The sequence below is a fragment of the Fomitiporia mediterranea genome (genome assembly GCF_000271605.1).
Source record: "Fomitiporia mediterranea MF3/22 unplaced genomic scaffold FOMMEscaffold_8, whole genome shotgun sequence".
Lineage (NCBI taxonomy): Eukaryota > Fungi > Basidiomycota > Agaricomycetes > Hymenochaetales > Hymenochaetaceae > Fomitiporia > Fomitiporia mediterranea.
In genome coordinates, this window is record NW_006760393.1 from 2745273 (window position 1) to 2766467 (window position 21195).

A 21195-nucleotide genomic window follows, 5' to 3' on the forward strand; every position below is an offset into this window, starting at 1 on the left:
AGGTGCGTGGCATATGATCGTTCTCAAGTTGTGATATCCACTTGTGGAAAGTGTCGATCACTGTAAAATATAATTAACCTCAAGACATCCATCTATCCAACTTTATGCCACTCGCCATTTAGTTTAGGACTTTCAACTCGTCAGGATGAGCTTTCCTACCTCTTTTGTCGTTTCGTAAACGGAACTTCCCAAAATACATGATGGACTTCTCGGGAATCGAGAGACTGGACACTGCTACGCGCTCTAAAATCCGCTCCACTCAAATCCTTACATCGCTGCCACAGATAATTTCGGAGCTCGTTCAGAATTCTTTGGATGCAGGAGCAAAGAGTATTGATGTTGGAGTGCACTGCGCTGATTGGATGTGCTGGGTAGGAGATGATGGGACAGGAATTAGCAAGGATGGATTGTCGTTAATTGCTCAAGGAATGGAAGGGGGTCGTTACTGTGAGCCAATCGGGTCGAGAAATTGGTATTCCTAGTTGCTGAAATATGCATTCGTGTGCAGCATCTTCAAAGTCTTATAATCTGACTTCTCTTGAGCATGTGAACACCTTTGGATTTCGAGGCGAAGGTTCGTAGACTTGAAGTATACAACCTCTTTAAGCAGTTAATGTTCTGCCGTTTAGCTTTGGCCTCAGCCGCGGATCTATCCTGTATTGAGATATCTTCAAGAACGTCGAGGTCAAAGGAATGCTGGTCCGTAATACTCAAGGGCGGCGAGAAGCTGTACGAGGGGCCGTCATTGCGATGGCGTAGAGAAAGAGCCGGGACAACGGTTTCGATTCGAGACGTTTTCTTCAGTGTATGTCTATCCACTAATTAAGATTGAGATTTTTTTAATTGATTTGAGCTAGTTACCGATTCGCAGACTATCCCACCCAAGTCCCTCCAGGACAATTGAGCTCGTCCGACGAGAACTAGAAACATTTGCACTTGTATTTCCTCACGTCTCATTTACTCTGAAAGACGCATCCAAAGAGTACTGCGGTACTATTGATAAAAGTCGCGTCTTGACTATACCAAAGGTCCGTACGCTCCCCATAAGCCCGAATTTCTCTGAGCAAATTTATGTTAGACCTCCTCGTCAATGGCGACCTTCCGACATCTTTTCGGCAGAGCGCTTGTTGAAGTAAGTGTAGCATGCTGACGTGAATCATTCATGACTGATATTGTGGTGAGAATTAAGCATGTAGATACCATATATGTCCAATCCGGATCAATGAAGCTAGAGGGCTTCATAAGCTTAGTTGGTTCTCCTTCTAAGGTACGTATCTTGTCTTCTGGAGTGGAATAAATCTACCTTACCATTTTTCATTAACAGTCGTACCAGTTTCTCTGTGAGGATTCTTCTGGTTGCGAAAGAATCATACCCCTCACTCCGGTATAGATGTTAATCGGCATATACTCGATTCATGCGAGCTACATCGAATAATCGACAAATGTTTTTCATCAAGCACGTTTGGCAAGCATGTAGGTAGTCTACTATCTTAATCGAGCTACTAACTGAATTTTTGAACCTTTCACACAGGCTTATGATGAATCTGGAGAACTCCCGTCGTTACGACCAGGTTTGGACTCCCTACATCTGTTTTTAGGTCAAAAGGGTTTTGATCAGACGTCTCAGGTACTCGACGCTCACCTAGGAAAAGTGAACTCCGGCCGGTCTATGTTCTCAATCTTACGCTGCCAGCGCGAAATGTTGACAACTGTCTGGAACCGTCAAAAACAGCTGTGCAATTTCAGGTAGGCCGCGGAATGTCGAGATACTACTTTGCAAACTAATACCATTGTCGCCATAGGACCAAAACGCCGTCAGGTCATTTCTTGAACAAACCATTCAGTCATTTCTATGCAAGCACGGATTCAAAGCTACTCGATCAAGCGATTCCCGTGCCACCCACGTGAATACTGCGAATAAGCGAAAAAGGGTAGATCCTGTCGATGCTTCAGGTACAAAACTACTCGAACGGCCAGAATCGACAGCATCTTCGTCATTGCAGAGACTGCAATTGGAAGAACGAAGGGAAGACATGTTTATCCAAGGAGTAAGTTGTTGCATATGTGGTTGGTATGTAATTCTAACATACATAATTAGCCATCTCTTCAGGATGGAGACTGCGAGCTCAAGTGGGTCGACCCCTGCACCGGCAAAACCTTTCTAATCGACCAACGTACTGGCAATTCGTACATGCAGGACCATCATGAAGAACGTGACGAATCGGAAGCTTCATTGCGGACAAATCGACGTACGTTGGTCGATACGCGTTGGCTGAAGAACGCTCAAGGCGAGTGTCAACATGCATGTGAGAGTGAGGAGAATATGCCAGACTGGATTAAGGAGGCCTTACAGGTAAACCTTTACTCCCTTCATTTACTGCAGGATTATTAATAAGCTGGATGACAGTCAAACGACAACATTGCGGCGACTGAACGTTCTATTCCGCGCATATCCTCATTAAAGAACGTTGTGGATCAAAGTGATGTTGCTCAACGGATACCTTGGTTGAAACAGTTCGACCAGACGTTTTCTACCACCTCTGGGATACTGGCGGAACTCGGTGAAGCCTCAATGTTCCCGTTTTCCAGGGAATGCCTCGAAAAGTTGGAAGTTCTTGGGCAAGTGGACTTCAAATTTATCGCATGTCTTATAGACGAAGAGTCCCATGCGCCTTCATCCAGCGATGCAGAGGGAATACCCGGAACATCTGAGCGAGGATCAGACGTCCGGATGCTTGTACTTGTTGATCAGCATGCTGCAGATGAGCGCGTCCGCGTTGAACGATATCTCAAGTCACTATGCCTTGGTTACTTAGATCGCGATCGTGAGGGTGTGGAGCGGCGTGCATTGGATCCACCTGTGCCCACCCTTCTCACCAAGTTCGAGCGGGACCGACTTTTGGATTCGGAACGAATAAAAAGAGCATTCAGTGCTTGGGGTCTCGATTTCGTTGATGCGCCAACTGGTGATCGAATGTGTGAAGAGAATGACAACGACGAAGGCTATGGCTTGGTTCATTGTAACAGCGTTCCAGAAGTAGTGGCCGACAAGGTGAGAAGAATTCTCTTTAGACATCGACGCAGCTTAATTATTATGCGTAGTTGCTCGATGGTTCCCAAGGCGATCTTCGAGAACTCGTCAAGGGCTATCTGGCTAGGCTCGAAGCCGAAGGCATGGACGAGTCGCAGGGGCCGAGTCAAGCTGCAGCAGATACGGATGAATTTTCTTGGCTAAAGGCACTTCGCCACTGTCCGCGGGAATTGACCGAATTGGTGAATTCTCGGGCGTGTCGGGGAGCTATCATGTTCAATGACCGACTTTCGGTGGAGCAATGCAAGCGACTTCTTCGGCAGCTGTCAGAGACTGCGTTTCCCTTCCAGTGCGCCCATGGACGGTAAGTGTTTGTTCTTCTGGGGTAATGTGATTTTCAACTTGGCGCTGAGGCTCCGCTTTGCTTTTCCGAAGACCATCCGTAGTGGCACTCACGACTATACGCGATGACCGAGATACTGGACGTTTGAAGAGATCACATCGGACCATTGACTGGACAAACTTAGCTTAATTCATTTCAATGGCACGACACGTAATTTTACTCATTCGTGTACATCACTTTGGCTGTGTAAATCGAGTAGATGGACGTAGAAACGGGCTGAGAAAAGTGCGGGCGCTGATCAAATTTAGTGTGGCGCGTGACGTACTCGTGAATGGCACTGACGTCACATGGCCTCGTCCCTTTCTGGGCTTATAAGAAGCGCACTCACGTCTTTGATTTCAAGGCATCTACATCTACTGCCATCGCTTTTCCATCGCATTCAATCCTGCTCGAATCTATCACTCTACAAAAGTCACAATGGTCAAGTCACTCACGAAGGTCACCTTCAAACCCAGTACTCAATCAACGGAGGAGTTCATCATGATTGTGAATGGACCAGAAGTGAGCACACGACAGGTCGTCGCAGTGTAAAGCAGCGTACTGATTTGTGATTTCCGGAATCTAGTATAAGAAGTGGAAAGAAGGAGGTGAGTAGTACTTGAATACCGTATTATTGAATCTTTGCTGAACTCGATTCTTTAGACCAGTAAGCTCCGGCTTCATTACGTGTGTATCTTGCCCGACAACCATCTTACTTTAAATCACAGCTCAATTCCTCTGACGGATGTTGTTGATTGTACGTACACGTGATTTCGAAGAACGGCGGGCATGTTGATTATATGCGCGTATAGCCTTCAAAGTCTTCCATTCACCAACGGGGAACCAAGGCCATCTTGGCGAAGCTTCAAAACAACAACTCGAGAACGCGTTTGGCTCATCGAAAGACATCGACGTAGCAGAGAAGCTGTTGAAAGATGGTACTTTACAGGCCGGCGATAGGTTCGACGACGATCACTTGGTGAAGAACCTTAGCCATGGCGACTTTCGTATGGACACCCGTGGCTCTGGTGCGCGTATGACCGGTGTATAGAAATTTAGGCTGGTGCTGGTTATTTCTTGTGGACTAGCGATTACAATGAATCAAATCCTGCAATAAGAACAGAACAACAATGATGTATTTGTAATGTAATGCAATTTTGGCCTGGTCATTACTTGTTGACTGGCGATATAGTCATATACCGTATTATACGGACTTGCGATAAGAACAAGGATGATTCCGTAATGATGAAGTATGTAAGCCTTGTATCAAATGATAGAATATGTGATCGGTCTTTTGACCGTCATCCCATCATCCCACCACACTTCCAAGGCTGTTGAATTGCTACGTATATATAGATGAACTAGCGCCTGTGATTAACTATTTGAGTGTATGTCTTGATCAATCAATGTTTTACTGTCCAACAAGTTTTGTTCATACTAGTATTCATTATTGAGTTACATTTGAGTTGCAATATGAGGTGGTTCCATACAGTTATTTAACAAAAAGAGTTATCCGGGGATTCCGGGCATCTATACGATTAACAAGAGATTTAGAGTTTGAGCCATCTGGAACTTATGCACGGGCTGTATTTGACAAATGCACCGAGTGATGGTGTTGGGGTCGTTTCTATGTCATCAAGGCACATTAACAGTCCTTTTGTTATTGTTAAACACATCTAGCACAAGGAGCGCCGAATATGTCAAGAGAAAACGAAATAGAAAGAAAGCGGTTGTGGCAGTATAAAAGCCAGGCAAAAGGCAGCTCTGAGAACATAAGAGAACATTCATACATCTACCCTTCTACTACTCAGTCAGAATGTTCGCCAAGCTCGCCGCTACCAGTATCATCTTCGTCCTCGTCCTCCTTGCAGTTGCCACCACCACTGGTGCTGCCCCCATCGCCGGACCCGTCCCAGTTGCCAACCCAGTCGCCTCGGAACCCGAGCTGCAACCTGGCGTATCACCTGTTGGCCTCCACTAAGGCATCACTGGTGTGAGTGACTACTTAATGATCTGTTCCGGCTGGAGAGCTGATGATGAGTGGGTTTTATTGGCTCGAACTAGGTCATTCATTGATGCTGGTAGTTCTGGATGTATGCAATAGTTGTTGTGCTGCGAGAACACTTTCAGTAAGTTCGATTTCGTGATTTTTCCGCGAAGGACCTCGGTACTAAACAAATGTACAATCTCATTGTGTTTAGCATAGTCCGATGCTGGCCTTGACGGTAGCAATATGAGTGGTGGCGGAATCCTGGAATTGTGTTGGTGTATTTATGCGTGTTGCTTCTTGTTTATTTCGCTTTTAAGAAAATGCAGCAGAAGAATATTGAATAGAAAGTTTGTGATGATTTGTGTTTTGAGTACTACTGTAATGTATGATGCTGGGAGTGAGTGACGAACGGCATACCGGGAAGGTAGCCCGATATACACGAGAACCGCGGCACGCGTGTATTGTACGCGGTGCGGTCACCCCCTAAGTCTAATTCGGACGTTAGCGTCACCTCTTGACCAAGTCCACTCACGCTGTCGTCGTACGGTTGTTCTTCCCAGGCTTTCCAGAACTCTGACGCCTTCCTTTCGATTCTGTATTTATGCTCTAGATATTCACGAGCAGCTACTCGGTTATACTGCATATAGGTTATTGCGGGAATAGACGGAGATCGGCTTCACATTATTCAGACCATGAACATGGCCGACAACACACTCATTGCTCCGGTCATTTCACCAGCCGGAACTGTCTACTTTGCTTCTGTAAATCAGGATGCTACGGCTCAAGACGTGATTGCTTCTCTGATCCAACCACAAGATGTTAGGGACGAGATCTTAGGAGACCTCCCAGAATCGGGCTGGGATTTACAGAGGGTACGCAAGGAACATTCGGGTCGCGTTTGGGAAGAGGAGGAACTTGAAAGTATAGGACCCGGTAAGTCAGAATCATCTATCCGAGCCATTACAGGTCGTAAACTGATATTCTGTTAAAGAGCTGCTTCAGGAGGATGACCTTATTGCCCCCATACTTGCATCGAAACCAAAACCTTCCGCTCCCGAGAGACATTTCTCTTCGTTTCCCTTGACTTCTCATCTGCATTCACCTGTCATTCGTTTGGTGTCGAGGCATCCTTTGCTGCGTCTTAAATTCTCGTTTCTACGTGTTCCAGAGATCCATGACGGATTTGAATGGACCGTTTATTTGACACTAAACTCAACGGTCCATGAAGTTATATCTTCAACGTGTGAACAGCTCGGTCTCGTAAAGGCCTTACCTATCGCGGGTGGCGGAACGATTGATTATGCCATTGAAACGTTCACACCTGGCGCAGGCGCAGATAGTATGTAATGACTCCTGTTCACTTATGTCTATTTAGTTATTGACACCATGCAAAGATTCTACGCGGTTGGAGCCTGACGTATTGCTCTCCACGATCCTTGGAAACGCAAAGGAGTTTAGATTTTGCGTTCCGGACGAATGGTATCGTCGTCCGAATTCTCGTGTTCCTTCCGTGGCTCCGTCTGAGTCGACGTTACGCCGTCTCTCGGATTTGGAAGCGGAAGAAGAGGAAGGAGAGGGCACTGCGAGGCAGAAGCAAGCATCATCATCGACCCCGTCATCACCTACTGCAAAGCCAAGATCGGGCTCTCCTGACAGCACAGGAACGTTCTCATCCAAACGCTTTTCGAGTATATTTGACGGCTGGTTAGGTTCAGCGACTCCTGAATCTCCTATGCAGGAGACGGTGGTTGAGAATAGCAACAAGCGGCCAATCGTGAGTGAGCCGATGGCAGTGGAGAATCACACCGCTTCATCCGACACTGAGAGCGAGAAGTCCTGTGACGAAGAGGATTTTGAGCGTATGATTGTATGTCTTTCAATGTTACTCAGTTTTTGCCCCTAATTGACTTTGTATAAGGATGATCTCGGACTGAGGGGTGAAAAGCGTGAGGCAATGCGGAACATGCCTGCAGACCGGAAACGCTATCTCCTTCGACAGAATCGTCAGATGCGTTCGACAGTTGGGAGAGAGTCATCTCAGTCTCCTGCTCAGTCAGCGACGATTGGACCTGCTAGGGCGGCTCCGCTCATCCCAGCTCTTGTACCGAGTTTGACTGGGGATGGTATTATGAAACGCTTTTCCATCAGCGGGTGGGGTAGTTCGTCTGCGAGCGAGACTCCTCCTGATGTTCCTTCGTCTCCCAAGATAAACGGCACTACATATGCGGCTGAGAAGCTTAGTCGACGTGAGAGCAGTCCTGCGCATTCCGACATCGCCCCGCTGCAGCCTCAAACGACGGGCGGTTTATGGGGAAGCTGGTGGGCGTCGTCGGGTACCGAGTCCTGGATGAGTTCCATGTCGAAGTCAAAGGCCACTCCAAGCAAGGACAACTCGTCCACCGTATTTTACGCGGATGGACTCCGTTCACGACGTCCGAACGACATAAAGCTCGTGAAACATCTTATTTCGTTGAGAGTACATCTTTCCACTGCGAAGGTTAGCTGGGTAGAGAGATTCTTGGGTGAAAGCAAGGGAATGGACGCTTTGGCTAGCTTGCTTGCGAGTCTTGTTGGGAAGGGTGGCAAGAGGAAGAAACTTTCTGATACGGAAGAGAGCGTGCTATACGAAGTGGTTAAGTGTCTGCGAGTTCTGCTCAATACTGAGGCAGGTCTCTCGTTTTGTGTCTTATTCCCGTAATGCTCATATATTGTATAGCCTGGATTCAATCTCTTCCTAGCTTCTCCCATGCTTGTAACTCACGTAACCTACACACTCCACACCGATTCTCTCAAACTGAGAACACTAACCTGCGAACTACTCGCCGCAATTTGTATTCTTTCCGTAACACATGGGCACCACCTCGTTCTCGCTGCATTTTCCGATTACCGTGTCGCTCACGAAGAGGCTTTCCGCTTTGAAGAACTCATTGACTCATTGCGTTTGTCGAGTGAGGATGATGACGATTCAGATGCTGGTGTTCCTGGTGAGAAGGAAGAGGAAGGTGCTTGGGAAGCTCGGACGGCTGCGATGACGCTGGTCAATGCATTGACAACTTGTCCTGAGTCGCTTGAAGAACGCATACAGCTTCGTGAAGAATTCAGCCGTCGAGGCTTAAACGAGATCATAGTGGTATGTCCGTTTACGTTCTATCTTCTGTCGACGGCTCGGCTCACTGGGCCGGCTAGACATTACGATATATTCGACCTCCTGAATCCATCGTCACGCAAATTGACGTCTACACGGAAGAGAAGTTTGAGGATGAAGAAGACTTACGAGAACGGACTAGATCATTATTTAAAGACTCGGAGGGTAGCTCGGAACTGGAAGCTGCTTGTGCTGTGTTAAATGATCTTTCTCTGCGCCAAGAAGTGCTGCGTCCTTCACTTATTGAAGCTCTCCACCAGCTAGGCGCATTGCTGACTCGCGAAATTACATTGTGGGTATGAATCTACTATTTAAAGAGCCAGCTTGACCCTAGTTTATGTAGGAAATTCAAGGCGGACTACCTAACGATTGTGAACAAGCTACTTGAGCAATGCATAGCTTTTGATGAATTGTACGTACGCCTCACTCGTAATATTTCATGTATTATTGACTTAGCTACTTTTATAGAGGGGTAGACTGGCTTCGTATACTGGGCCGATTCGTCTCCCAGATATCCCCGGTTATCGACCAGACACTGGAAATCCAAGTGGCTTCCGATGACGACGTTTCTTCCGACTTCCAGAAAAAAGAGATGGAGGAGCTCCGAAACGCAGTTGAAGGTCTTGAGAAAGAGGTACTACGTCCTGCCTGCTGCTCGACAATATGATTCTGATCATGCTCCAGAGGGTAGAACTGAAAGATGAGATCGCTATGCAACGCGTCGAGATTGACACTTTAAAGACACTACCTACAACGAATGCTCCCTCGAAAGGCGGCAAAGAAGTAAATTATATTTAATCCTCTAAAGCGAGCCAAGACTGATTTGACACCGCTCAGAGCATTCAAGGTCTCGTTCAACGTCTAGTTTCAAAGGAGAAGCAAGTGGTACAACTACGGGCAGAGGTGGAACGTCTTAAATTAACCCAGCCATCCGAGACTCGAGATACTGTGAGTTTCTGCACTTGTGTTTGTCTATATCAAGAAATTAAGCATATACTAGGAGGAGCGATTGAAACATGAACGAGATCGCGTCAAGTGGAATGCGCTCTCGGAGGAAATCGTGGACCTCAAGAAGAAGGTATGCTGGTTCCTGCTGTCTAACCGCGACATCCTATTTATAGTGTACTTTTAGAATGAAGAGGCCGAGTCGCTGCTACAAAGGAAGGATAAGGAGGTGCTTTACCTGAAACGTGCCATGGAATCAGTGTATTCCCGGTTGCACAATGATGTTTCGACTCGCGAAGCCCAACCGCGACAGACACAAATTCGTGATATCGATGCAGAGAAGATTGCAGCTAGTGCAGTTGAGGCTTTGTCAGCTAAGGACGACGAGATTTCTGTTCTTCGCGCTGAAGTGCAGAAGTTGCAAGAGGAGCTAAAGGCTAAACCGCGGTATGTCACTGAGAACGATTTTAAGAAAGGGGTTTCTCCACCGCCACCTCCACCTCCGTCAGCATGGAAAGGCGTTAAGCAGCAAGTTTCACCACCTCCCGCTCCCTCTTCGCCTGTAAAATCTCCACCAAATTCGCCTTTAGGCGTCCTTCCATCGTCAACTTCTCCTCCACCTCCGCCGCCACCACAGAGGGGCCGATCTTCAAGTTCGACTCCCAATTCTGCTCCTCCTCCTCCTCCCCCGCCTCCCTCAGGACTTTCGATCCCCCCTCCTCCTCCACCGCCTCCATCTTCTGCTCCTGGAATGCCCCCGCCTCCACCCCCACCTCCTGGTATGAGTCGCAAGGGCGCTCCGATACCAAATATCGTACTCCCCGGGAAACGCCTGAGGCCCTTCTTTTGGACTAAAGTCACTGTTCAGGCAGCCGGACCGTCAGTCTGGGATGACGTCCTGTCTACGGGCTCTTCTATCGATTTGGACCTGAAGGAATTGGAAGAGACTTTCTCGCTTGAGGCAGCTCCATCGAAGGTGGCCTCGTCCCCTCAGAACTCTCCAAGGAAAACATCTGTCACTACTTTGCTGGATACGACTCGGGCAAATAATATTCGTAAGTGATGAAGATGCAAGGTACATATTGAATGATGCTGAATTTAATTCTTTTTCTAGTGATCATGTTGACCAGGATAAAGCCCTCCTTAGCGGACATTAAGCGTGCTTTATTAACGATTGACGATTCCTTGCTGAGCGTCGATGATCTAAAGGCTATCTCAAGACACCTGCCGACTACGGATGAAGTATGGAGTTCCGTCTAGTCTTCTTTCCCGTGCCTGTGTGCTAATTGATATGTGAATCCAGATGAAGAGGATTGATGAGTTCGGGGATGTGAAACAGCTCGCAAAGGCAGATCAGTATCTAAAAGAAGTAAGTAGCTATCTCTCCTTGCCCATGTGGTCAAATGCTCAATTGTTTGTAGCTTTCTGGTATACCACGGCTTTCAGAACGCATCAATTGCATGTTATACCGAAGGAAACTTGAGATAGACATCGAGGAGACTCGGCCGGAGCTGGACATCGTTCGCCAGGCAACGAAGGAGCTGAGAGCGTCGACTAGGTTCAAGCAAGTCCTCAAGGTAGGCTACCAAGGATTTCTTTTATCTAATAGATGGATTGACGTGCTGCATTTTAGACCGTGCTGACTGTAGGAAATGCTCTGAATGGTTCAAGTTTCAGAGGGAATGCTCGAGGATTCCAGCTGGAGGCTCTTTTAAAGGTGGGCATTTCTGGTGTAAGGAAGGTCTGTAATGCTTTGCTAATAGTTAAAAAGATGAAAGAGACGAAGACAGTCAAGTCCAGTCCAGACTGTCCAACTCTCCTTCATTACGTTTCTCGTGTCCTTCTTAGGAGTGATCCGGAAGTAGTCAACTTCTTGGACGACTTACCTCACCTTGAGGCAGCGGCTCGAGGTAGGCGGCAAGATTTCTTGACATGTCTTCGCAAATTCAGGTGATTTTGTGTAGTTTCGATGCAGACGGTCTCCGCAGCTGTCACGACTCTGGCTTCTGGGCTTGCACAAGTACAATCAGAGATCAAGTTGCAGCGTCAAAGTAGAAATGTTCATTCAGATGATCGTTTTGTTCAAGTCATGGAGGTTAGTAACCTTACTCCCACTACTAGATCACCTTAACAACCGATTTGATTGGTAGCCTTTCGTCGTGCAAGTGACCTCAAGCATCCAAGCTCTGGAGAACATGAATAGAGCTGTGGAGTCGGACTTGAAATCTCTCATGGCGTATTATGGTGAAATGGCTGATTCGCCAGAGGGACCAAAGCCTGAAGACTTCTTCAGTTTGATCGTATCATTTTCGTCAGCACTGAGGGTGAGTTAAGCAACTATCTTCAGGCTATGCATGATCCTCATTTTCTTTTTTTAATAACTCAATTCAGAAAGCGGCACTTGAAGTGCACGATGCACAGACCAAAGCACAACAATCCGCTGCCTCGGCTATTACTAACGGGAAGAAAACTGCCGTTCCGCCTTCAACCAACAGTGATCAATCGGTATGCAGATATATTTCTTTCTTTCTTCACATGCATACCTCACTGTTTTTCATACTCATTACTCACCTTCGCCCCAACAGACGATCCAAGCAAAGAAACCACCTCCATCCACACCTTCCGCAACTTCAGCCGCTCCTCCCACTTCAGGAGGCGGCTTCCTCGTCCCACCTCCACCACCGATTCCCGCCGAGTCGCATGCAGCAGACAGTAGACATCGTTCTGTGGGCCGAGGCGAACTCGACGCGACTATCAAGAGTATGCGCAAGGGTGTACGGAGAGAACGGAATGCACGTCCGCTTAGTAAGATGTTCTTGGATGGGTCTTGATTGAGAAGGCCCTCTCTTTTTCTTTGTTCACTTTTACTTTCGTTCGTTTTGCCTTGATTGGTTTTTCTCTCTTCTTCTTGATTTGACGACTTGCATGACTTTCTTAGTTTCTCACTTGGGATATATAATTTACATACAAACGTGTTCTTTCCTCTTTCACATATTTGATCTGTGTGATGTGTTTCTAACTGTTGTTTGACTGATTGGTCAAGGTTTATATGTTGTATACATCTAATCCTGTCTTGCTATACATACTCAATATCCAACAGCCCTTGCATATCCCGATCTGAAAGTGAAAATTAATATGGGTAAGCTTGGCTCTTCTTCAAGTTGGCCAATATATTGGCATTATTGCTTGTTAAGTGGAGACACTGTGTCGCATCGTTCGACACACTCTAAGAAAAACTTAAAGAACGCTTCTACCTGTATAAGGTAAAGAAGTCAGCGATTAGTGATGCATGTAGAAAACTGGAGAGGAATTAAAAGGAAGAAACGACGCATACATCCACCCATTCAGCAACCAAACAATTCCTTCCTTCTCTTCCCCACTCTTCTTCCTCCTCTCCTTCTCCTTTACCTCCTACCCTTCCTTTACTATTACCCGCTTTCCAATATCCAAACAAATCAACAACAGTCTCCCCACACGTCAACTCCCCCTTCAACTCTACGTCCACTCTCCTTCTCTTAACTCTAAAGCACTGAGGATGGGAGAGGTAGAAGATGGTTAGTGCGTCGTGTAAGGGAGGGCCGGAGGTGAAGCCGAATGTGGATGCATAAGTTGAGGAGAAGAAGGTGAGGAGTGTGGAGAGTGTGTGGCGGAGGGGTGTTTGAGGTGATGGGAGGTGTAGTTCTGGAGGCTGGGGTTCTAGCAAGGAAGAGTTGTCACCCGACGAAGCGGTAGTGGGAGATCTATCATCGATGGATGAAACGTTAGAAACGTCAACGTTCTTCTTCTCCCTTTCGATATTGATGTATGACTTTGTGGAAGGATCGAGAAGCGCTGCATGCACGCTCTTGGTGACTATAGCCGTATGTGTGACGTTTATGGGTATCATTGTCTTCTTTGTAGGCACGTTGAGCACGATTTGGGCCGCTTCGGCTAAGGTCGATTGTAATATTAGCATTGTCAGAACGGAGATTAAGGGATAGCATATAGGCGCTAGGAGAATAGTGACGTACGGTCGCATAATATGTTATACTCTACAACATCATTCATTCATACATCAATGTGAAATTAAAACACTGGAAGAAACTTGCTTACCAGCAACAGCAGACCGGTTTCCCTGCCCGACTCCTCCGCCCATGAAGACGAACTCCTCGACTCCATCTAGTAAATCGGGGTACACACTCACGAAGAGCGCGATGTTCGTCATCGGACCGGTAGATACGATCGTTAGCTTTTCGCCTTCTTGAATCGCGTTTTGTACAGCTTTAGCCATACCCTCAGTCGCTCTCCCTCCCTTCTCAAGGCTGTCTTGTAGTCGTCCTCGGATCGCCTGGACATGCAAGTCCTTATCATTCGTTCTATCTTCGTTATCATCTTTGTAGTTGTCGGCAAAGTCGAAGGTGTCGAAACTTGGTAAGCCCTCGACCCCGCCCAAACCATCATGCCCGTGAATCTCGGGATCGTGTTTGGCTGATTTGAGTAAAGGCTGGCTTGCACCGCGGTATACGAGGATACCCGGATGCGCGCCGAATGCGTATAGACATCGAAGAGCGTTTTTGAAGGTGTTGTCTATGTCGGTGTTTCCGTGGACCTATTTTAGACGGATTCATATTAGCTTGAGCGCTATTAGCACTACAGAGCTTTAATGTTTGATGATATGGTGATGAGGAGTGATGATGGAGTGTTGGATGAGCGAACGTGCTTACTGTTGAGATGCCGATGAGGTTTATACCTGGAGAATGGATTGCGAGTAAGATAGCAGTTGCGTCGTCGTGTCCCTAATCAGTAAAAACATATAGTGGATTAAAGTCGATAAAAATAGGTTTAATGGAATAAAAAAATACGGGGTCACAATCGAGCCAAATACGTTTGCCAGGCATGCCTATCTTAACCGAGGGTGTGCCTCGTTGAAAGAGTGCAGCAGCAGGGAGTAGTCTAATACTAATAGACGCTGATCAGGGTCTAGATAGAACACTTTGTCGACGTCATTAGTCTCGGTCTCGGTCTCGATCTGTCGGGTGCAAATAAAGTAACCAAGCTGGTGTCCAAACACGCGCCTACATTCATATTCATTTCCCCGTGGCCGTGCAGATTCGTATATCTTCCGCCCACCTTGCATCCGCTCTTTCACAAGCCACGACAACTCCTTCATCCACTCAACCTGTATCACATCGTCTCTTGGGTACACTATAGAGAGGAAGTGAACGACACGCACGAGCATGGTAGGCGTTTTCATCCAAGGTTTCTTCCAGCCCTGCTCATCTCTAACGTTGTCAGGGCCAAACTCGCGTATACCCACGCGACTCACCTCCCTCTGCAGTGCGCGGATGGCTCAGACGGCTACGCGGACTAATCACTTTCAACAGGCGCGTCTCGCATGAAGGCAAAAATGAGATTCACGACGCGCATGTCTATCGTGAATATAAACGTGATCGTAAGCGCGGAAGAGGCTACGAACAGGACGGGGTGTACCGTCCTGAGAGACGGCACCCGTTCTTGCATTTTCCGCGTCGGTGCAGGCCTCCGTGAGTTGCTTGTATGCGTGGTTATACTGATAGCGTGGCTAACTGATGATATTGCCAAACGTGGGTTACTGCTATCTAGGTATCATGGTGCGCATTTCAGGCTATGGGGTTTCCTAACTCGTCGAAGGGAACACCTCGCCCGCGGACTCTCAATGCACGATGAAGCAGAACGCGAACGTCGTCGCGAGAGACGCAGGCGTCAACGCAGACTAGCAGAAGAAGGTATGGCAATCCGTCTAGGTGCAAAAACCATCTTGCACGGTAGAAGTTCACGTCGTCATCATCACCACTCCTCTCGTCATTCCCGTTCTCATCATCACCGCGGAGAAGGCTTCACGCCTATCGTCACGACGGCTTCGAATGTCGGACACGAGGCGTACAGTATGCCTATCGTGCGCACTACGAGCACGCATGGACACCATAGACATCACAGCAGCAACGGTGGCGGGGTGCCTCTCATGCGTACCCTCAGCTCACACCACCACGGACATCATCGTAGCGGGAGCGTCACCCCCGTCGCACACGTCGCGCCTTCCGGATACGTGACTACAAATAGCGCTCCCATTTCACGTGCGGCAAGCTCTCGTCATGGTTATGTCGACGAACGTGTTATCCCTGTCGTGCGTTCCTCGAGTCGGCATGGGAGCAGTCGATATGGTGACGTTATGGCTGGATCTGGTGTTGCGAGGACGAGCAGCTCGAGGCATGGGCATCGTTATCATGGACATAGTCGTTCGCCGACGGAGATGTACGTCCCGGCGTAGACGCGATTTCCAACGCAAAAGCTTCATATGGTCTTGGCTTGACGATTTACGATTTACGGCTCTTTTGTTTTTCCTATGTTATCCGGTTTTCTTTTGGTTGCGATTTCTAACCCGACTGTATGATGTCTTTAACTTTGGAAACGTTTTGTCCGGTTGTTTTTATTCTGAATTTTTAGATGAGCTAACAGCTATTTGTTGTACTTCCACGATGTTTTTATTACAGTAACGAATTAACGACAATGTGATGAATTATGATATTAATAATGAAACATGTGCATGGCGCATTGCGCGGTTATATATAAACGTAAAAGAACGACAAGAAGCTGATAGTGAAACAAGTACATAGATAGAGTGACGAACATGTGTATCTAAAAATAACTCAATCCGTTCTTCCTCTTCTCCTTCTCGTTTGCTACACTATGATCCTAATGGTGAACGAAATATAAGCAAACTGATGGCTGAAGTATACGCTCTAAAGTTAAATTGAATGCAAACAGAACCACACGTGCTATTTCGTTCATTCATTCCGTCTCCTATTGCCATGATAGTGTATACCTGCTCTACTACATACTTTTACTACCCTAACTTGAAGCATGCGACATCACCTCTTGGGTACCTACTAAAGGAGTGAAAGATATACACAGTTATGGTGCAAGTGAGCATCTAGCTTGCTTCATCTCCATACATCTATAATGCATGCATTAATACCGAATGACGTTGCACTTTGTCTAGCTTGCAGGCCAAACTCGTGACTACCCATCCAACTCTCCTCCCTCAGCCCTTCACGGATGGCTCAGACGTCTACGCGGGCTTCTCACGTTCAACAGTTCCGTCTTGCATGAAGGTAAAGATGAGATACACGATGCGCGTATCTGGCGAGCGTACAGGCGAAGCGTACGTAGACGAATACGCGGACCACTTCCAGAAGAACGGGTACTATTTCGTCTGAGAAAGTCTATCTTACATCCTATAAGTTCATATCGTGATTATCGGACGAGGAAGTGACAATGTCGACGACGTTCGAAGCGCAAGAAACGTGTAGGAGAAAGGGAAGAATCGCCGTACAGACCTAACGACATCGAACGGTATTACCGTACACCATTCGAGCGTGTTCTAGGGATACATCACATTCATCAACATAATCGTCCAGAACCTCCAAGGCCTGAGACCCGAACTCCACAATTTGAACCATATAATACCCTCAAAGCACATTACAGGCATAGGCAAATTGGTACACTCGGTGATCGAATTTTGTATACTCCTCGTTCTCAGCCTGATCCACCACCGCCCAAACCTGAGCCCGGACGTGTTATACCTGCTACTACTCCGCTTGTAATCATACCTGGCAGTTCGAAGGTGAAGAAGAAATATACGTATGGGTATTATACGTGATCAGGTATAATGGATGGTTTCTCCTTGATAGTAATGTACAATATAATCAATTAAGTGTATGTTTTGTCACTCGGTTGCCTGTTGATTTAATGTACTTCTTGATAGTATATTATCATGCTGTACTTGCAAGTAAACAAACCAAAATGTCATGAATTAAACAAACGGGAAATCAATACAATGCGATATATCATGCGATCAGTTCGAGTGAACCAAGAATCATCCAGTGGTATAGATACGTTGAGTGAATGCATATGCGCGGAATCATGATACCTGTCCCGCGTTCTCCACGCCAGTTCCGTTTACTTTACTCTTCTTCCGTCTCCTTCGTCTTTTCTTCGTCTTTGGGCTTTGTATCGCATCATCCTCGTTGTTGTTGTCATTAGTGATAGGGTGTGGTGGACCATTCAAGTTAAGTAGAGGCAGGGATAAGGATAGTCCTGGATGGGCTTGCATCTTGTGTGTAGTTTTTGGAGAATGAGGTCCTGATGTTGGAATACCTAGCGTAATATAATACTGTCTCAATACTATTGTTTTATACGAGGATAAATTAACGGAACTATAAACGTACCGTTTGCCTTTAGTTTCGGTGACGAAGGAATGCCAGCCTCCTGGTCCTCCACAGAATCAGGAGTCGCGTCTCCGAAGCCTGTCCACTCCTCTGCTTCTGCCCTCGCTTCTTCTACCGTCGTTCCGTTAGCAATAGGAGCTCCAATAGTCAGAGACTTGTCGTCTGTTGGTGCACTAGATGTAATGCCGCTTAGCATTCGTGGAGCAGCTGGAACACCGTTCGAGATACTGCTTCCATTGGGTTGAGTGAGTGCGTGTTTCTTTTTCTTTTTCTTCCTTTTCTTCGTTGAAGCTGAAGACGAAGGAGAGGTGGGTGAGGTTGGAGATGTAGGAGACGTTGGTGAAGCATGTATGACCTGCTCTTTTGGCGGCGCGTTAGGTATGGTGTGAGTATCTGCTCCGTTAGCAGTGATGCCCGCGGAGGACGTCCTGCCCGGTTCAGCGCCAGCACCATGACTGGAGGCAACTCCGTTTGTCGTTGAAGAATTCGAGACACTGTTCGGGATAACGTCGATGTGAGGTGAAGTAAGCTTGTGTTTCTTCTTCTTCTTCTTTTTCTTTGCAGAGGTTGGGGAGGCTGGGCACGTTGAAGAAACCAGAGAAGTCGGAGAAGCGGTACCAAACTGCGCACCCTGTGAGTTCAATGGTGAGGTCGATTTCGTTTCGATTTTCGTAAGCAAGGTTTGAGCTGGAGTATCCAGGATAATTCCATCGATGACCGGGGCATGATTCACAACATCGCCGTTCAAGCTCGAATTAACACCATCTCCATTGGTACGTTTGACTTTTTTCTTCGGCAAACTGAATGGATCGATTCGTACCCTCTTCATACTCGAGCCTGACTCTCCTTTCTTCGTTTTTGTCTCCTCGTCTTCCACGTCTTCATCCTCTTTCACTTCTTTTTCTGATATTGCAGCACGAGTGGCATCCCCGGGCCGTTTCTTATTATTTTTCCCAACAAGCTTATTTTTCAGCTTTAACTCTTCTTGTGCCTTTGGACCCGTAGATTCGGGTATTGGCGCACCAACACCTAACCTTCATCAACCAAATAAAAAAATCAGCCTTTTGAAATCACATCGAGGGCCTGAAAACAATAGATATACACACCTAGGAGGCCTCCTAAGATACTCCTTCAGCTCTCCCTCCATCTCTTCAAACGTCCTCTTCGGCTTCCTGTAGTCACCACTGGTAGTACTAGCATTGTTCGCCTTGGAAGGTTGGACCCATGAAGAGACTAGTTCTTCTGTTTCTGCCATAGCCATATTGATCTGTGCCTGGAGGGCATCGAGGTCAAAATCGATTTGAGGTTCGTCATTTTGAGACTGAGGTTGATAAAAAGACGTCATGAAGGGTGCAAGAAGAGGTAGTTTAGCCCTAAAGAGGAGTCGATACTTGGAGAAAGCAGGACTGAAGAAAAGAACATGCTATAGCAAGAAAACAACAAATGAGGTGTGAGCCTGTGAAAGTGGAGGTGGAAGCGCGATATGGTGCTCCTAAATAGGAAATTTTAACCGTCGATCTGGAGGCGTGTCAGAGGACGGCTTGTATTAAGTTGTAACTTTGCTTTATTCTACGACTGACTTACAACTGACCAATAACGAATATGAAGCGCACCTTGGGAGCGATGCTTGAATCGGACGATGATGATGAAGAGCCTTCAATGGGTCGACAAACCTTACCTGTAGCTAACCTACCGGAAACGTTCTCGGATGAACCGATGAATGGTTTACAATATCTTTTCACTGTTCGGTAAGTCCTAATAACCTTGGAGTTCCTGTATATGATACTAATGTGCTACTTGTGGTAGGCGTGATGCAAAAAGGCTCCCTTTTATCACGCGTGCAGAGAATCCATTTCAAAAGCAGTCTGCTAAGGTAGCTGTGCAAGAAGTAGTTGCAGGTCCGAGTAAGCCTCGCGTTCAGCTACCATCTGAAGAGTGGCGAGACGTGTTTATTAAGAGATTTAGGAATTTTCGGAAGGTACGCTCTCCCTGCGGTCCATTATGGTCAATGATTAATGAGCCTATTTATAGAACTCGAGTCAACCAACGATCGGTGTAGCAATCCCATTCCCTTCAACAGGAAACTCCAAAGTCATGCCAGAAAAGAAAGAACGTGATAGGTGGTGGGACTTTATCAATGGCAAACCGGAATGTGACTGGAACTCGCCGAAAAATAAGAAACTTAAAAACTCGAGGCAAATCCTGACCGAATCCGCGCAACAACGACTTCATCTCAATCACAACCATATCAATCGTGATGACGTATCACAATATGAAGTGCCTATTACCGAAAATGCTATAGGAGAAACCGAAGTACGGGAAACCCTGGTTGTGAATGAGTTCGGTGAAGTAGAAGATGAACAGGCAGATCAGAGTGGTATTGCGGAGGAAATGGACATAAGTGCCGAGGAAGACGCTGCACCTCTGCCAACCCCATTACAAACGCCACAACCTGAGTCGCCGCACGAACCTTCCAAAGGAGAACCAGGACGTCGCACAGGTGGACCTCGACATCCGACACCTGCACTACTCAGAAAAATGGATAGCGTACGTCTTCATCAATTTAATATCAAATATCTATCTAATAATCTCTCCTTCATTGCTTCTTTTTACTTAGCGCTACTGCGTACATCTCCTAATGTACTTCCAGCACTGGCTAACTCAGCACCTCGAACATCTCGAATCCGGATCCTCCACATCCTCATCCCATTTCGCCCACCTGTCGCAGAATCACGCACGGTGGATGTTTGCGTTGCTCTCACGCGTAGACGATCAACTCTCAAGTGACGAGTTGAGCACTCTACGGTCGCTTGCACGGGCGTGTATTGCTTTTATCAAAGATCTTAACAAAAATAATCTGAATCTCGTTGTATCGGAAAGTAGTGTTGGTGAAGCGGTGGAAGGGAGCTCAGGTGTTCGATGGATAGGAGATCCCGGAGATGCACCAATGGATGAGAGGTCCTGTTGGATGGTTGTTACTATTATTTCGGACTTTTGGGGACAGAGGGATTTGTGGATGGATGCGGAGAGTACGCTTAACGGATGACACTGTACATCTGAATGCACAGTCCGCAATTATACAAAGCTTGTACAAGTATTCGCGCGTTTATTCCTACATCTTGTCGTTGCGCTTTATGTCCCTTTGTATCCGGGGCCGTATATTTCAATGTGAGTCAGATTGGACCACATCAAGTCATGCGAACTTTCCCAATTGAACTCCAAATCAACATCTTGTCAAGACCTGGAAAGGAGGTGATCTTCGCGTCGTGTCGGTCCTATTTTGCGTTGTGGCTGTTGTTACTTATTAGGTTCAATATCAATGTATGTGAGTCAGAGAAATCTTTTGCACGTGGTCTCTTAGCCCATTCAGACGATGTTTGTTGTTGTGAAGGCTCGGTTCCGCCATTTAGTGAATAAAAAGGGGGTTGGACTATAGTAATGCCTGTCAACAACCAT

General features: G+C 46.8%; 8 protein-coding genes across 8 annotated transcripts; 6 read left to right on the forward strand and 2 right to left on the reverse strand.

Annotated features, from left to right (window-relative positions):
* Positions 1-200: 200 nt before the first annotated feature.
* FOMMEDRAFT_148054 (uncharacterized protein) lies at positions 201-3654 on the forward strand (the record flags this gene model as incomplete). The annotated part of the gene is made up of 15 exons (XM_007268812.1): positions 201-447; positions 509-574; positions 630-805; positions 858-1028; positions 1079-1132; positions 1190-1267; positions 1325-1340; positions 1391-1473; positions 1532-1571; positions 1628-1746; positions 1803-2048; positions 2099-2353; positions 2408-3052; positions 3103-3395; positions 3467-3654. The coding sequence occupies 15 exons, from the start codon at positions 201-203 to the stop codon at positions 3561-3563; spliced, it is 2586 nt and encodes an 861-aa protein (XP_007268874.1). The 3' UTR covers positions 3564-3654.
* A 139-nt stretch (positions 3655-3793) lies between these two features.
* On the forward strand, positions 3794-4601 carry FOMMEDRAFT_126655 (DUF1960-domain-containing protein). The gene is made up of 4 exons (XM_007268813.1): positions 3794-3935; positions 4000-4025; positions 4142-4170; positions 4226-4601. The coding sequence occupies exons 1-4, from the start codon at positions 3852-3854 to the stop codon at positions 4462-4464; spliced, it is 378 nt and encodes a 125-aa protein (XP_007268875.1). The 5' UTR covers positions 3794-3851; the 3' UTR covers positions 4465-4601.
* A 1500-nt stretch (positions 4602-6101) lies between these two features.
* On the forward strand, positions 6102-12324 carry FOMMEDRAFT_135779 (FH2-domain-containing protein; the record flags this gene model as incomplete). The annotated part of the gene is made up of 21 exons (XM_007268814.1): positions 6102-6336; positions 6395-6742; positions 6798-7270; positions 7322-8068; positions 8120-8533; positions 8590-8840; positions 8892-8960; positions 9017-9182; positions 9233-9331; positions 9386-9496; positions 9549-9626; positions 9681-10548; positions 10608-10735; positions 10797-10862; positions 10915-11070; positions 11127-11210; positions 11265-11403; positions 11458-11588; positions 11644-11817; positions 11885-11998; positions 12079-12324. The coding sequence occupies 21 exons, from the start codon at positions 6102-6104 to the stop codon at positions 12322-12324; spliced, it is 5097 nt and encodes a 1698-aa protein (XP_007268876.1).
* A 348-nt stretch (positions 12325-12672) lies between these two features.
* Positions 12673-14383, reverse strand: FOMMEDRAFT_111551 (uridine nucleosidase; the record flags this gene model as incomplete). Its single annotated transcript, XM_007268815.1, has 9 exons — positions 14335-14383; positions 14197-14268; positions 13586-14081; positions 13504-13524; positions 13303-13423; positions 13211-13233; positions 12920-13174; positions 12828-12874; positions 12673-12747 (listed from the first exon to the last, which is right to left on the reverse strand). Exons 1-9 carry the CDS (start codon positions 14368-14370, stop codon positions 12673-12675), a joined length of 1146 nt encoding a protein of 381 aa, XP_007268877.1. The 5' UTR covers positions 14371-14383.
* A 227-nt stretch (positions 14384-14610) lies between these two features.
* Positions 14611-16007, forward strand: FOMMEDRAFT_21959 (uncharacterized protein). The gene is made up of 3 exons (XM_007268816.1): positions 14611-14712; positions 14768-15015; positions 15095-16007. Exons 1-3 carry the CDS (start codon positions 14710-14712, stop codon positions 15777-15779), a joined length of 936 nt encoding a protein of 311 aa, XP_007268878.1. The 5' UTR covers positions 14611-14709; the 3' UTR covers positions 15780-16007.
* A 418-nt stretch (positions 16008-16425) lies between these two features.
* On the forward strand, positions 16426-17171 carry FOMMEDRAFT_158753 (uncharacterized protein; the record flags this gene model as incomplete). The annotated part of the gene is made up of 3 exons (XM_007268817.1): positions 16426-16434; positions 16512-16712; positions 16806-17171. The coding sequence occupies 3 exons, from the start codon at positions 16426-16428 to the stop codon at positions 17169-17171; spliced, it is 576 nt and encodes a 191-aa protein (XP_007268879.1).
* Positions 17172-17432: 261 nt separating this feature from the next.
* Positions 17433-19099, reverse strand: FOMMEDRAFT_169690 (uncharacterized protein; the record flags this gene model as incomplete). Its single annotated transcript, XM_007268818.1, has 3 exons — positions 18846-19099; positions 17740-18773; positions 17433-17668 (listed from the first exon to the last, which is right to left on the reverse strand). The coding sequence occupies exons 1-3, from the start codon at positions 19082-19084 to the stop codon at positions 17433-17435; spliced, it is 1509 nt and encodes a 502-aa protein (XP_007268880.1). The 5' UTR covers positions 19085-19099.
* Positions 19100-19341: 242 nt separating this feature from the next.
* Positions 19342-20785, forward strand: FOMMEDRAFT_158755 (uncharacterized protein; the record flags this gene model as incomplete). Its single annotated transcript, XM_007268819.1, has 4 exons — positions 19342-19487; positions 19546-19717; positions 19771-20286; positions 20357-20785. 4 exons carry the CDS (start codon positions 19342-19344, stop codon positions 20783-20785), a joined length of 1263 nt encoding a protein of 420 aa, XP_007268881.1.
* Between the last annotated feature and the right edge of the window lie 410 nt (positions 20786-21195).